General features: G+C 52.7%; 5 protein-coding genes across 5 annotated transcripts; 2 read left to right on the top strand and 3 right to left on the bottom strand.

The window, feature by feature from the left end:
- Positions 1-283: 283 nt before the first annotated feature.
- On the top strand, positions 284-1,191 carry W97_06617 (uncharacterized protein; the record flags this gene model as incomplete). The annotated part of the gene is made up of 3 exons (XM_007784491.1): positions 284-332; positions 399-762; positions 807-1,191. The coding sequence occupies 3 exons, from the start codon at positions 284-286 to the stop codon at positions 1,189-1,191; spliced, it is 798 nt and encodes a 265-aa protein (XP_007782681.1).
- A 531-nt stretch (positions 1,192-1,722) lies between these two features.
- Positions 1,723-3,971, bottom strand: W97_06616 (uncharacterized protein; the record flags this gene model as incomplete). Its single annotated transcript, XM_007784490.1, has 4 exons — positions 1,723-2,565; positions 2,618-3,046; positions 3,099-3,200; positions 3,273-3,971. The coding sequence occupies 4 exons, from the start codon at positions 3,969-3,971 to the stop codon at positions 1,723-1,725; spliced, it is 2,073 nt and encodes a 690-aa protein (XP_007782680.1).
- A 2,653-nt stretch (positions 3,972-6,624) lies between these two features.
- On the bottom strand, positions 6,625-8,623 carry W97_06615 (uncharacterized protein; the record flags this gene model as incomplete). Its single annotated transcript, XM_007784489.1, has 5 exons — positions 6,625-6,804; positions 6,868-7,658; positions 7,714-8,039; positions 8,096-8,171; positions 8,221-8,623. 5 exons carry the CDS (start codon positions 8,621-8,623, stop codon positions 6,625-6,627), a joined length of 1,776 nt encoding a protein of 591 aa, XP_007782679.1.
- A 992-nt stretch (positions 8,624-9,615) lies between these two features.
- On the bottom strand, positions 9,616-11,525 carry W97_06614 (uncharacterized protein; the record flags this gene model as incomplete). Its single annotated transcript, XM_007784488.1, has 5 exons — positions 9,616-9,862; positions 9,913-10,016; positions 10,072-10,309; positions 10,359-11,118; positions 11,210-11,525. The coding sequence occupies 5 exons, from the start codon at positions 11,523-11,525 to the stop codon at positions 9,616-9,618; spliced, it is 1,665 nt and encodes a 554-aa protein (XP_007782678.1).
- A 340-nt stretch (positions 11,526-11,865) lies between these two features.
- W97_06613 (uncharacterized protein) lies at positions 11,866-12,869 on the top strand (the record flags this gene model as incomplete). The annotated part of the gene is made up of 4 exons (XM_007784487.1): positions 11,866-11,935; positions 11,985-12,336; positions 12,386-12,745; positions 12,803-12,869. 4 exons carry the CDS (start codon positions 11,866-11,868, stop codon positions 12,867-12,869), a joined length of 849 nt encoding a protein of 282 aa, XP_007782677.1.
- Between the last annotated feature and the right edge of the window lie 239 nt (positions 12,870-13,108).

The following is a 13,108-nucleotide window of genomic DNA, read 5'->3' as shown; positions in this document are numbered from 1 at the left end:
CGTGGTGCGCTGGGTGGTGCAGGAGGAGGTTGGAGGGGAGGGGACGTTCAGCCAGGTTCGGTTGCGGGACATGCAGGGAAAATGATCTCCGACTCGTTCCCCAGCTCTCCCGCAACGCACGGGGAGATGCATTCGAATTGGGCCGGGATTGCAACGAGATTTGCAATACTAAATATGGTAGTAGGGACCTCCGTGTGACGTTGGTCGCGATGTGTGTACGAGGAGCTGCTCGTTTGAGCAAACACACTCATTCGATCAAATAAAGCCTGAGGGGATTAGGAATATGGCGACATTATTGAAGGGCACTGCCTTCATAACAGGCGCAGGATCAGGTGCGTAAACACTGATTTCGCAACTTCGAACCCAGCAATGCCACAACTTTAACTACTTTCAACGAGCAGGCATTGGGCAGTATACCGCATGGGCTTTTGCGAAGCATGGTGTCAAACGTCTCGCCTTGAGCGATATCAACCTCAAGGCGTTACGGACGACTGTCGACGAGCTGAGGAATCGACACCCCGATGTCGAAGTCGAATCATTGGAGATGGACGTTGCCGACGAAGGATCCGTGGAGTCAGGCCTTTCAAGAACCGTGAGCGCGTTCGGCAGCCTCGATATCGCGGTCAACAACGCAGGAGTTGGCGGTCCGATGAAGCCCACAGCAGAAGTGGCAACGGACGAGTGGAAGAGGCATTTCGACATCAACTTGACTGGAGTCTGGCTGTGCGAGCGCGGTGAGATCCAGCGCATGTTGAAACAGAAGTGAGTAGCGGGGGCCAAGAAGGCAAGACAACGCTGACCACGAGCAGCAACCGCGGTCCTCGCGAAGGACGAGGCACAATCATCAACGTTGCATCTATGCTTGGTCTTGTGGCCGCATCGCCAACAACACCAGCAACTGCCTACGTAGCGGGGAAGCACGCGGTCATGGGCCTCACGAAAACAGACGCAGTAATGTACGCTCCGCATGGTATCCGCATAAACGCCATGTGTCCCGGTTATGTGGAGACTCCGTTGCTCAAAGCTGCAACAGCCTCCGGCATTATGGACGGTGAAATCAAGAAGACGCCGATGGGCAGGCTGGCGCAGATGGAGGAAATTGCAGACGCTATTGTCTTCCTGGCGTCTCCCTTCAGTAGTTTCATGTGTGGCGCCGGGCTGGTTGTAGACGGAGGCTTTACAGTTCAATGAGAAGACTTTGCTATGTGGTAACACATGTCAAAAGCGTGTCACTATATCATTGAGGCACTCAGATGATGATTGACGGTTGACGCTAAAACACCGCCCCCTGATAAGTTTCCGAACCGCCTCTATCAGTTCTGCACACCTTCAATCTCAATGCTTGATTGGACACTCCTCGATCGCGCCCGTCGGTCAAGCATTGCTGAACGGGAGGCGCAAGGGGGTATCAGCCTTTGGTCCCCTGCGAAAACTATTAGCGTTACGATCCTCAGCGGTCTGCATTTAGGTTGGAATTCTTACGACGACTCAACTCGGTTACTGCGCGGTTGCAACTCCCTTCCGAGTCCCTTAAGGCATTCGCTTCTTGACATGGACGGCCATGATCGGCTTCCGGAAGGCTGTTACGTCTTGCACCAACTGAAGGAATACAGCTTGGATTGCCTGGTGCGCTCGATTTGCACTTCCATCCAGGGTGTTATGTAACACTCGGATATGGGTTGCGTAACTCAGGAGGCTTCTTGGATTTCAGCAGTAGCGATATCACCCTTCCATGATGCCAACAAAACCCCTCGGCGAATTTGGGAAACCATTGAAGCTTCCTTGGTTGGTTGGAAACCCGTCCAGATCAGTCGCCTGCATGCCGTTCGCAGCAGGTGGATTTTTCCAGTCTCTCCATTCATTGTCAGCAAATGTCATGTAGTCAAGGTGCGAGTTGTCGTTGTCTCCGTTCATCGCGTTCAGCTCCGGAAAATGGATGTTTGCAAGGTGAGAGATATCATGTGTGTTCTCACTAACATCCGTATCAGCGCCCATCCATGAGTTGCGCGTCAGACCTGGGGTGGCAAGGCCAGTGCTTGATGTAGGTAACGGATGATCCATTGCAGTAACGAAGTCCCCAGCTAGTGGAGGCCATGTGCCGAATTCGCTACGCGGCGTTATCATCACGAAGCCATCAGCTTGGCTTGACTCTGACTCGACTATTCTTTGGAACTGCAGAGGGCCCATGGAGTGCAGATTCTTAAGGTTGAGGTTCAAATTGTTGGTACCCATACTGTGAGAGCGGGCATTCTTGATCGGCCTGGATTTAGTGGTATGACGTCTCTTGAAGGATGCTTGCTCCTGTTCGTCGGCTGCACTGCTCCGGCGCGCTGGCACCACAGCGCTCATCCGCCGATTATTTCGTTGACCTGAATCACTGGGACCCTCGCGTAGTTCGGCCATAACAGCTTGGAGCACAACTGACATGCGTTCAGCGGGCTGGTAGGCATGGGCCATATCTTGGAGTGCTGCGGAAAGACACTCAAGGTACTGCATGTTGTTATTGCGGTCACTCGAGTCCTTGATGAAGGCCAAAGCAGCCACGAGAGCTGTGGCGGCAGTTCCCTTTCTGATCGTCAGCTGAATTCGTTGGCTCCGCACTCCAATGACCACGTACCGCATGCTGCATGCCAGTGCAGAAGATAATTTTCGTATCAAAACGCCGACGGTGTTGCCAGAAGATACGGGCAACCCGAATTGCATGCTTGGTGCAAGTTGCGCGAGATAAGGCAGAGAAGTGATTCTCGGGACCATTGTCCTCGGAGTCTGAGCCACTTGGCTCTTCATATGTCGCAAGAGGTCGATGCAATAGTATGAGTGCTGAATGGTACTGCTGGTGCAGCAGGAAGAAAGAGAACGGCGCGGTCTCAATGTTTGCTTGCGTCCAGCGGAGAGGTTCCGGTAATCGGGCGTACCAGTTGTTCAACTCGCGGTCAAGCGCTGCGATACGAAGATGGGCGTTACGGTCGACGCTTGCGTTGGTTTGGTAGTTGCTATCAGTGTTTTCGGTGATTTTCCCAGCCAGTTCCATGAGATCAAGCAGCGCCTGTGTTGCAGTTAACGTCATGCTTGCTCAGGGGGTTGCCAAGAACACTTACCTCATAGATTTGTGTTTCGAGGCTTTTCTGGGGCCCAGATGGGTTGCAAGTCCCGAGTCGCTCGAACTGGTTTGTCAAATTGTAAATCTCAAGGTCAGAGCTCTGCATAATCGCAGCACGTCAGCACAATGCCGAAGAAGGCATGGGTCAAACGGGAGCAGCTATACCGCGTACCTTCATGCTTGTTGGTCGGCCAAGGAAGAGAGCCCAATACTTGTCGTAGATAACGCACGCCCATAAAGTCATACGGCGAACTTCTACTTCCCGCTCTGGCAGGTTGGAGGAGCGGGTATCCAGGTGGAGGCCAATATCGAAAGCAAGTCGGACGGCCATACCTGCATACAGCCAGCCAAGGTTATCTCGACCCACCCCACATTCAAGGTCCCCCAATATAAGAAGCGCTGAAATCAGTGGGATTCCGCCGGGCCGCTCGAGCTCATACTCAAGCATATATTTGGCTTCCCGATGCAAGGTACTCTCTCTTGCAGGTAGAGCAATTCTTTGAATGTCTGGCCGGCTTTTGTCGGCGTATCTGTATCCCATCGCCAGGACGCAAACATGCAGGAAGGCTGAGTAGAACTGCGTTCTGCCACTCTCTTTGTCCTCTTGAAACGAGGCACGATGCAGTACATGCAGCACTGAGTTGTAGTTTTGCCAGTAGAGGTCGAGTAGATAGTCGTGCGTCTCGATTGAGAGGAACCTTATGGCTTTCTCCGCTCTTCGACTCTGTTCCAGAGACTCCCGGGTCTCTTCTGAGATGGATCCATATTCGGAGTGCACATGACAGTTCGTGGTGGGGCCAAAGTAACGGAGTCGACCGCTGAGCTGGTCAAAACTGAGATGACCTCTAGTTGACAGCAGTCTTTTGACCATTCCCTCTTTTCTCGGCGCAATGAGGACTTGTGGAGATGCAGAAGACTCTGTTTCTTCCCCACGATGGCTGCTGTTGTCCGGCTCCATCTGATCCAGCTCAAGGAAGTCGTCTTGCTGGCTTCCAGGCGTCGAGTTATCTGGATTGCTTGGTGGTGCGGCCGGCTGCGTCTGCTTCCTTTGGGGTGAAGTCTCTTCGTCTTGTGGTGCGCCGGTCCGCGTCTGGGGTGGATGACTTGCGGGCGGTGGCTCGGCGCCCTTCTCTCTAAGCATGTCCTCCAACAGAGATACGCGATCGGTCAAGGAGCATACGTATGCGCGAGATATCGGCCTTGATCATGTGTCAGTGGCCGGCAAACGTCCGTACGGAAGCCAAGTAACCTACCGCCGCCGTTCATCGTCGTTCTTGATGATGCACTCTACACCAGATCGCTTGCACTGACTGCACTCAGACTCTCCAGGAGGCACAACACACTACAGCATGTCAGGGCACTGGGACTTGATGGATCAGTTCTCGAAACGTACCCGTATCCGGCGGTCTCGACAAGATGCACAAGCAACAGAGGCTCGATGCCGCGATTTCTGACGCTTGAGCCCAGAGGGAGGAGCTGAGTCCGTCTGCTGTCTTTCTTCTGGCTCTGCCGCAGCTTGTCCTGCAGGGTCATTGGCGTTCTGCGTGTCGACCTGCATGGCGATATTCGTCCGTGACTTCGGGCCTCAACAATACCGAAATATCGCTGAATAGCACAGGATGTTGAGTAAGGGAAAGGATAACAGGGAGCTGATTCAATGGAGCTCGATATCTAGAACCAAAGGCGGCGGCCAAGGCGTGCCATTAGTTTGGCGTGAGCCGGAGCGAATCCCGCCCTCTTCCACCAGGCTAACGCGCTACTGCGGGGTCCCCACGGGGGGGGTGTTGAAGGGGGGTTGAAGGGTTCGCGATCGGATCGACAGGAAGAATTACCGAGTTTCAGCAGCCTTGTCGGAGCATTGCAGTGAGGACCGCGGAGACGGATCCGGACCCTCTTGACTTACATACTCGCAGTGGGGGAAGTGCCATAGCCTTTCTTGAGCCCTCAAGCGCTGCTAGCGACTCTCAATGGGCTCCCGCGCGAGAGGCTTAGGTAGGCTGTGGGGTTTGACAGGGGTAGCCCTGGATCTCAGAGCGGTGTTGGCCTTGGAGCAGCTGGCGGGCGTTCCTGCCTCCAGGTGAAGCGAGTCAGGGAGCGGTTGATTACTCAGCATTTTGTTGCTTTCCTTCAACGGACAACGACTCAGCTACCTTGGATACTCAAGCTACCACGAATCGTGTACTGCCACCAGCGGCGTTTCTGAGTCCCGAGCCGAGGCGAACACCAAACAGTCCCAGTATCCAACTGTCTACAGCACATCCGCACCAGCACCCGTTACCCTTCTTTACACCAACACTAATTCCCAACATGATATTCCAGCACAGCTTCCGCCAGGCTACGAATCACGCCACCACGACCCGCCAACGTTCTTAGACATACCTAGAGCTTGACTAGGGTTACCCATCGTGTCTCTACCTTTGCTTGTAGTGCGCATTTTCACCCCTTGCCTTGGCGGTAGTTCATGGAGCCGGCACCGATAATGAGGACGATGTGATCCCCTCCCGGTCGAATAGTTGCTATGGTGTAGCACCTTCGCGCGGCACTCTCGTTTCCGGTCACCGTGGTGGATGCCGTCTTTTATGGAGTGGCTACGAACCTGCTCACAATGGAGATAGTTGGTTAGATAGCCGCTGTGCAACTCAAGTAGCAATCCAATCAATATTCCACTAAAAGCTGATACTGTCCAAGTACGTACAACAAGATGTCGCGCAACCTTAATACATTATTAAGTAATCATGTAACAAGACTTCGTGCCGTATAGTAAGCCGTATAGTAAGTATACCTTTAGACGCTCTAAAATTAGCAACACCTTGCATGAGGCGCTGCTCGAGACGGGGAGGGGACGCGGTGCGGTTAGGGGCAGAGGATTGACCGCGAGTCATTGAGAAGGTTGCATCGAGTCATGTGCGGGGTCTTCAGCTCCCCCCACATGCGGGGAAATATTCGCGTATGCGCGGAGTGTATCCGAGGTTTCAGGTACATCTAAGTATCTTACTTTTCAACACCAGGGTCCAAGATCCGAGTCGTGCACTTGCCACTTTCACCGTATCACCCTTAGTAGAATCCAGTCTGGACGCTGGACATGCAATATGACCAGCGATGGATGCGAGGAGCTGTAGCGGCGAAGACTACAATGCTCTTCTCGGACATGAGGGTTGAACGCCGATGATGTGGCGTTGCGGGGTTGCTTGAGCACGGCTGGGCAGGCTGAGGTGTTATTAGGATTGGCTGACAACGCGGAGGCAAAGGCCGTTCGGTGCATTGGTGACCGTCCCGAGGCTCTCTCGTTCACTGGCAAGCGCAACAAGTAAATAGACGCCACAGAGCATAGCTGAAAATACAGTGAAACTGGAATGAATCAGTTGCTGGTCTAGATGGTATATACATGCCCCACACGATGCCACTCAATAACTGAAGTCCAAACAGATTCTTGAGCGAACAGTCCGATGTTGATTTCGCCGCCTCAAGAGTAAGCGAAGACAGCAGCAGGCTGCCAAAGACCGAGTATTGGAGTAGTCCCACGCTCAGTCTACATCCCATTCATGATCTGAGTTCCTGATGTACGTGCTCAGTCCGTGGACATCTTTCGTTGTCGAGGCCCTCACTTCGCCGTTACCGAGGTAGGCGAATCGGTTCTTGTATCTGTATCGGATGATGTAATCCTCGAAACGTGGCTTCTTAATCGACTTGAGGAAGTGAATGGTCTGGAGCATTGTTCGATTAGCACTCATGAGTTGCAGGGCATCACGCTCAAGGGGAAATCTTACCGGGCCCGGCCATAGATAAATGCGGTTCTTGATCTTGCCATCCTTGAACCACGATCGGCACTCCTCTTTCCAGACGGTGTTCTGATGGAACGTATCGAAGTGAGCATAGATCTCGTCGAGTGCTTCTTGTGACACCTCGATGGCCTTGATGTGCTCGGTCTGGATTTTCTTCATCATTTGGACTGCATATTCGATCGTCGTTTCTATCGAAGGCAGTAAAGTGCCATTGCTCCACGTTGCTCCAGGCCCTACAATTGTATAGTAGTTCGGAAAGCGTGGTGCTGATACACCCATGTAGAGATTAGGCCCATTGACCCAGTCTTCATCGATTGATTTGCCAGCTGCGTTGATGACCTTGAAAGCCGGTTTGAAGGCGACTTTGAAACCGGTAGCGCAGACGAGGATGTCCATCTTGTGCTCAACACCGTCGTTCGTTACAATACCCTCAGGAGTGACCTTCTGGACGCCCTCGAAAACGGGCTCCACGTTGTCCTGCACGATGGCCTCTAGGTATCCATCGCCAGGTGATATCCTTCGGCAGCCAGGTGACCACTGCGGTATAATGAAGCTCTTAAGCTTCTCGTGACCTGGTCCCATTCTCCGGTGCATCTCTTCGGTGATCACTTGTCGGAAGTGGTTCGACATGTCCGAACCTTGCAAGAACATGCCAAACAAGCCGTTGATTTCCGCTTCGATGCGCTTCCGGAAGTCGAGGTGGTAGTCTGGATCGTCACGGAACCGTTGCTTCTCCTCCTCCGAGAAGGTGTATTGCCGCTGACCGGGATTGACATCTTGCCCTGGAATCTCATTAGCGACTACAGTAACCCTTTCAACGGGTCTACGTACCCTTCTGAAGGTCGTTTTGAAGAGCTCCTGCGCCAAACGGTGGGCTGATCCATGTTGGACTCCTCATATAAACCTGCACCTGTTTACAAATCTTCTGTAATTGCGGGACGATCTGCACACTCGTTGAACCTGTGCCGATTACACCGACTGTCTTGTCTTTGAAGTCGACCGTATGATCCCAGCACGCCGAGTGCATAAGAGGTCCCTTGAAGCTGTGCAAGTTTTCTATGTCAGGCCATTTCCACGAGTTCAGGATACCTGCGCCGTTGACGAAGATGTGACACCAGTCCTCTGACCGCTCTTTGGTCTGTGGATTTTCAATAACCCTGTACCTAGTCAGTCACCGCGCTTTGGTGGTTCGTTGGACAAGTGGGAAGCCTACAGGTTCCAGATCCCTTGCTCCTCATCCCATCTTCCTTCAACGACCTTTGCGTTGAGCTTCATGTACTTTTTGCTTCCTGCTTCGGTCAGCACACTCCGACACACCGGGATCTCCGCTTCCCCTACCATGTCTCTCCGCAAAGTTCTCGAAATACCCTTGGATCTCCTTGCCCTGCGCGAAGAAGTGTGTCCAGTCCGGCTTCGGATCCCACGTAAAGCTGTAGTCGTGTGCCGGGATATCACAAGCAACACCAGGATAGGTGTTTTCGTACCATGTCCCGCCGAACATGGGGTTCTTCTCAAACAGTGTCAACTCCCATGAGCCTGCCTCCAACATCTTTTCCATCTTGTAGGCAACGCATAGCCCCGAGGCACCTGCGCCAACACAAGCTACGCGCAGCTTCCTGGGCTTGGAGTGATATTGGTTGAGTATCTGGTAAGGTCCCTCGGGCATGGCCTCCGGGTATTCGAATTCGGGCGCTATGCCGTTGACACCATTTACAATGCTGGGCATCTTGGAAGGCGACATTGCGAAGGATGGTCACGCTCTCAGCGTATGGTTACTGGCTACTCTCTCAATATGAAGTATGGTGAAGATAGGATAGACTTGGGGTGCGAGTTGCACGAGTACAGTGGTAATTATCAACTGTGATCTTGACAATGCAAGAAAGCTCAAAGGCATGCCACACTATGAAAGAAATACCCAGCAGACGTCCAGCTGGAGGGCTTTAACCGTCTGCCGGAAGCCACATACTTAGCTCTTCCCCAGTCCGGGCACAAGACCATCTCGGCGGGGTCCAGGCAGAGCCGCCATGCTTTCCCGTCCGAGATCAAAGAACGATTGGCGAAAGCATTGCCATCTCGGATGCGCATGTTGCAGTCCAGCCGTTCTGATGCAGGAGGCGGATAGAGGACGCGCCGGATATGCATACGCGACAGCTCTCTGCCGATCGGAAGGAGCCCAGACGGTTTTCTCAAGAAACGTCACGTAAGCCTTGCCCCTGTCCCTTCTCGGTTGCTGTTGACCGAGTCCTGGCCCGTCGGTCAAGCATTTTACCATGTTGCGAGTAATTTCAGGCTCGAAAGTTTGCCAGTCTTGAGTCATTGCACAGATACCGGGGCACCCGGGCGACATAAATGGGCCGACTCACGAGATTAGACACAACGTTTACTATCGAAATGAAGCTCTACAAAATACAGAAATATCGCCAACTGCAAGAACTAGGTGTATAGAGGCAACAGTAAGATCTAGAACGTGTTATAGGTAAGATTAGTGGTGGATTAGTGATCGTAGACGTGCTGGCAAACGTGAGGAATTCGTGATGTTCTTAAGCTCTGAGTCGGGCGATTTATGTCACCCGGGTGCGGGGCTGGTGAGATACATTGCGGAGAGGGACAGCACGCTATTCACTACAACTGGAAGTCGCAAGAGCAGGAATTTGGGTTGCTTGTACTCAATCGGCAAAGTGCCTTGCACCAGAGTAGTTCAAATTCCAGTTCTTTCATCGCTGCTAATACACTTCACAGCCTGGCTTTGACTTTGCCCTCGAGTGCCACTGCATCGCGTTTGGCCCATTCCCTAATGATTTTACGCATGATCTTCCCGCTGGCAAGCTTCGGTACTTCGTCGACAAACATGATCCCACCGACTAGTTGCTTGTGCTTAGCAACTTTCTCCTTCATCCATGCGTGTATCCTCTCTTCCGTGAGGCTGCCTTTAGCGGTGTCCTTCAGGTGGATGTAAGCTCTGGGCCACTCCTCACCGTGCCTAAGAACATTCAGCTTAAATCTCAAGTGGGTCATGAGGTGTATACTGACAGTGTGATGCCGCAAACGGCTGCGTCCGCTACCTCGTCATGTTCAAGTAATACAGCCTCGAGCTCGGCAGGTGCGACTTGCAAGGCATTCACTTTGATCAACTCCTGAATTTGTCAGCACCCGAGAAGCATAGAGTATCCAGTACCTAGCATCACTCACCTTTTTGCGGTCAACAATCCAGAACCAGTCATTCTTGACGACAGCAACATCGCCCGTCTTTAACCACCCGTCAGGGCTGAGAGCCTCCTTCGTCGCTTGCTCGTTTCTCCAATATCCAAGGCAGACCTGTGGGCCACGAACGTACATCTCGCCAGGCTGACCTGGAGCCACCTCTTTGCCATCGTCGTCTAACAGCATGCACTCAGTGTTTGGATTGAGCAAGCCAACACTGCCGGAACTAGACTATCGTCAGCAAGAGCATTCTCCTTGCGTGCTCAACCACATACTCATCATCTATACCTCCAGGAACATGATGACCACTGCATGTAACCTCTGTCATACCCCAGCCTTGGCAGACGACGACGTTGAACCTTCTTGATACACTGTTCTGGAGCTCCTTAGATAGCGGTGCTGCGCCGCAAAGAATGTGCTTGACGCTGCTTAAATCGTACTTCACGGTCTCCGGCCGTTTGTCCAGCATTACCAATATCGGCGGCGCCACTTGTAGATCAGTGATCTTGTATGTCTGGATCACACGGAGAAAGTCTTCGTAGACGAACGCCTTCATAACGTACACGGGCACCTGTAGCTTGACGTTCATGAGGATTGTATAGCATTGGCCATAAGCATGGTAGAGTGGCAGAAATCCAATCCAGCGTTCGGGTGGCTTGTTGTGGGCTCCATAGGGTCTCCGATCGTAGCGCATAACGATGGTCTGCTCGATATTCGCAATTAGGTTCGCGTGGCTGATACTAACGCCCTTCGGTAACCCAGTAGTGCCTGACGAGAAATTCACGGTTGCTACTGTTTGCAAAGCTTCTTCCTCGGACATGCGATGCCATGAGTATCTCTCGCCTTCTTCCGCCGTTCCAAGCATACTTCGCCAGTCCTTGACACCATCCATGGGAGCATTCTCTTCGTCCGAGAACAGGAATACGTGGCCCTCAGGCAGTCCCGCTTTTTGAGCAGCGGCGACGGCTGTCTTCGCTAGGGTTGGATGGGACAGTATGACTGTCGCACCCGTAGTTTTTATTTGATGCACCATTTCTGATTCGGTACGTCAGCTACATGCTTATCAGCTTCAAGCAGTTCGAGACGCCGCTGAGCTTTACGGCGTGCTTCCAGGCTCTGTCCTTACCTGAAGCGGTGTATACGGGGTTTGCTCCGCTGAAAACCCGCCCTGAACCTACAATGCCCAGATACGCAACCGGCACAAAGATGTGATTTGGCGTGTGTATCATAACCACTTCTCCAGACTTCACGCCAATCTTATCCAAGCCCACGGCGAGCCTCTTGACCCAGAGCAGAAGCTGTCTCGGACTGAGAGAATGCCGTGGGTTGCTGGAATCGAGCCATAACGGTGTATCAGAAGGAGTCGTGTTTGGCGGAAAGAGGTACGTTAGTATATCGGTTCGCGGGATATCGAGGCGCGGGTACGGTGACTTGAAAGGCATTGTGTATGTGTGTATAGGTATCGGCTTCTGCTTGAATACAATCGCTGTGCGCGCGTGCTATGCGCCGCACCGCATAGGACGCTCAGCCTTTTGTCCATAGCTACCCTGGAAGCCAGTGATAATGCCGCTAGTGGGATGTGGAGGCATTGCCGGAGTCTGGGGTAGCCTCGGCCGGGGGTCCAACGCTGTCCAAGCTCCGGCTTCGGGTGTGGAAAAGTACTCCCAGCTCCAGCCATGGGCGGAGCTCAGTCGTGATGGAAGCCATCATGGCTCGTGAATATACAGCGACGATACACGACGCTACCTTCGCTCGCTCTACTAACACACGAGGCAATACACAATGTCCGAATTCATCCTTGACATCAATAACTTCTTTCGTCTCGATGGGAAGGTCGCCTTGGTGACAGGAGGTAAGCCGTGGCCTCATCGTATCATGACGCGTGTTAATCCCATTGTCAGGATCGCGAGGGCTCGGCCTCCATGCTGCTACAGCATTTCTGCTTGCTGGCGCGAGGAAAGTCATCATAACCGCTCGGAAAGCGGCTGGCCCTGAAGGCATCGATCAAGCAGTCGAGAAGCTGAACAAGCTCCCCGGTATCAAGGGTCAAGCTATTGGCATACCAGCAAACGTTGCAAAGGTCGAAGATATCGAGAGCCTGGTGAAGGAAGTCCAGAAGACAGAAGATAAACTGGATATACTCATCGCCAACGCCGGAGCAACATGGGGAGGCCCATTCGAACCTACACCAGACTGGTCGTCCCAGAAAGTCCTTGATTTGAACGTACGAGGGGTATTCAATTGCATACGGCTGTAAGGTGTAGCTTATCTTAGTGGCCTCTCGCCGCTGACTTGCCGCCAGCTTCACGCCCATGCTCGCGAAATCCGGGAAGCCTCAGGATCCCTCCAGAGTAGTCATCGTTAGCTCCGTTGCAGGCTCGATCGTGCCACATGTAGGAGATCATGGTACAATCATGTATTCTGCCTCAAAGGCCGCTGCGCACCACCTGGCGAGAAATCTCGCCGTTGAGCTGGGCCCACGGAATATCACCACCAACACGGTTGCACCAGGATTCTTCCCGTCAAAGCTCGCGAACGGACTCATAGACATCTTGGGCGGTGATAAGGAGTTAAACGAAGCAAACCCGCGAAAGCGGCTAGGAAAGCCTGAGGACATCGCTGGGGTTATGCTCTTCCTGTGTTCACCCGCAGGCAACTATATGTAAGTACCGGCGTATTACCTGCGTTTCTTATAACAATTACTGACTACAAGCCTAAGAAACGGAGAGGATATTGCGGTTGACGGTGGTGCTCGATTGGCGCATGGACGCTTGACGAAGCTATGAGATATATTGCCAATATAAACGCTTGTGCCCTTCTAGTCTCAGACGCAACGCAACACCTATGAAACTGCGAGCATGCTGCGTCTCCCGAATATGTATCGTAGCGCTGTGATTTTAACCATCTGCGGTTTCTAGTAACGATTCAATTGTTTGAATGAAGTAGCCTTTCACCTCATACATATCAGCCTGTACTACTGCTGCGGCAACCGGAAGATAAGATACCAAGGTACCGTTCAGCATTT

The sequence above is a fragment of the Coniosporium apollinis genome, assembly GCF_000281105.1.
Source record: "Coniosporium apollinis CBS 100218 chromosome Unknown supercont1.33, whole genome shotgun sequence".
NCBI lineage: Eukaryota > Fungi > Ascomycota > Dothideomycetes > Coniosporium > Coniosporium apollinis.
The sequence above is the reverse complement of the archived record's forward strand: the minus strand, read 5'-3'. Positions and strand labels throughout refer to the sequence as shown.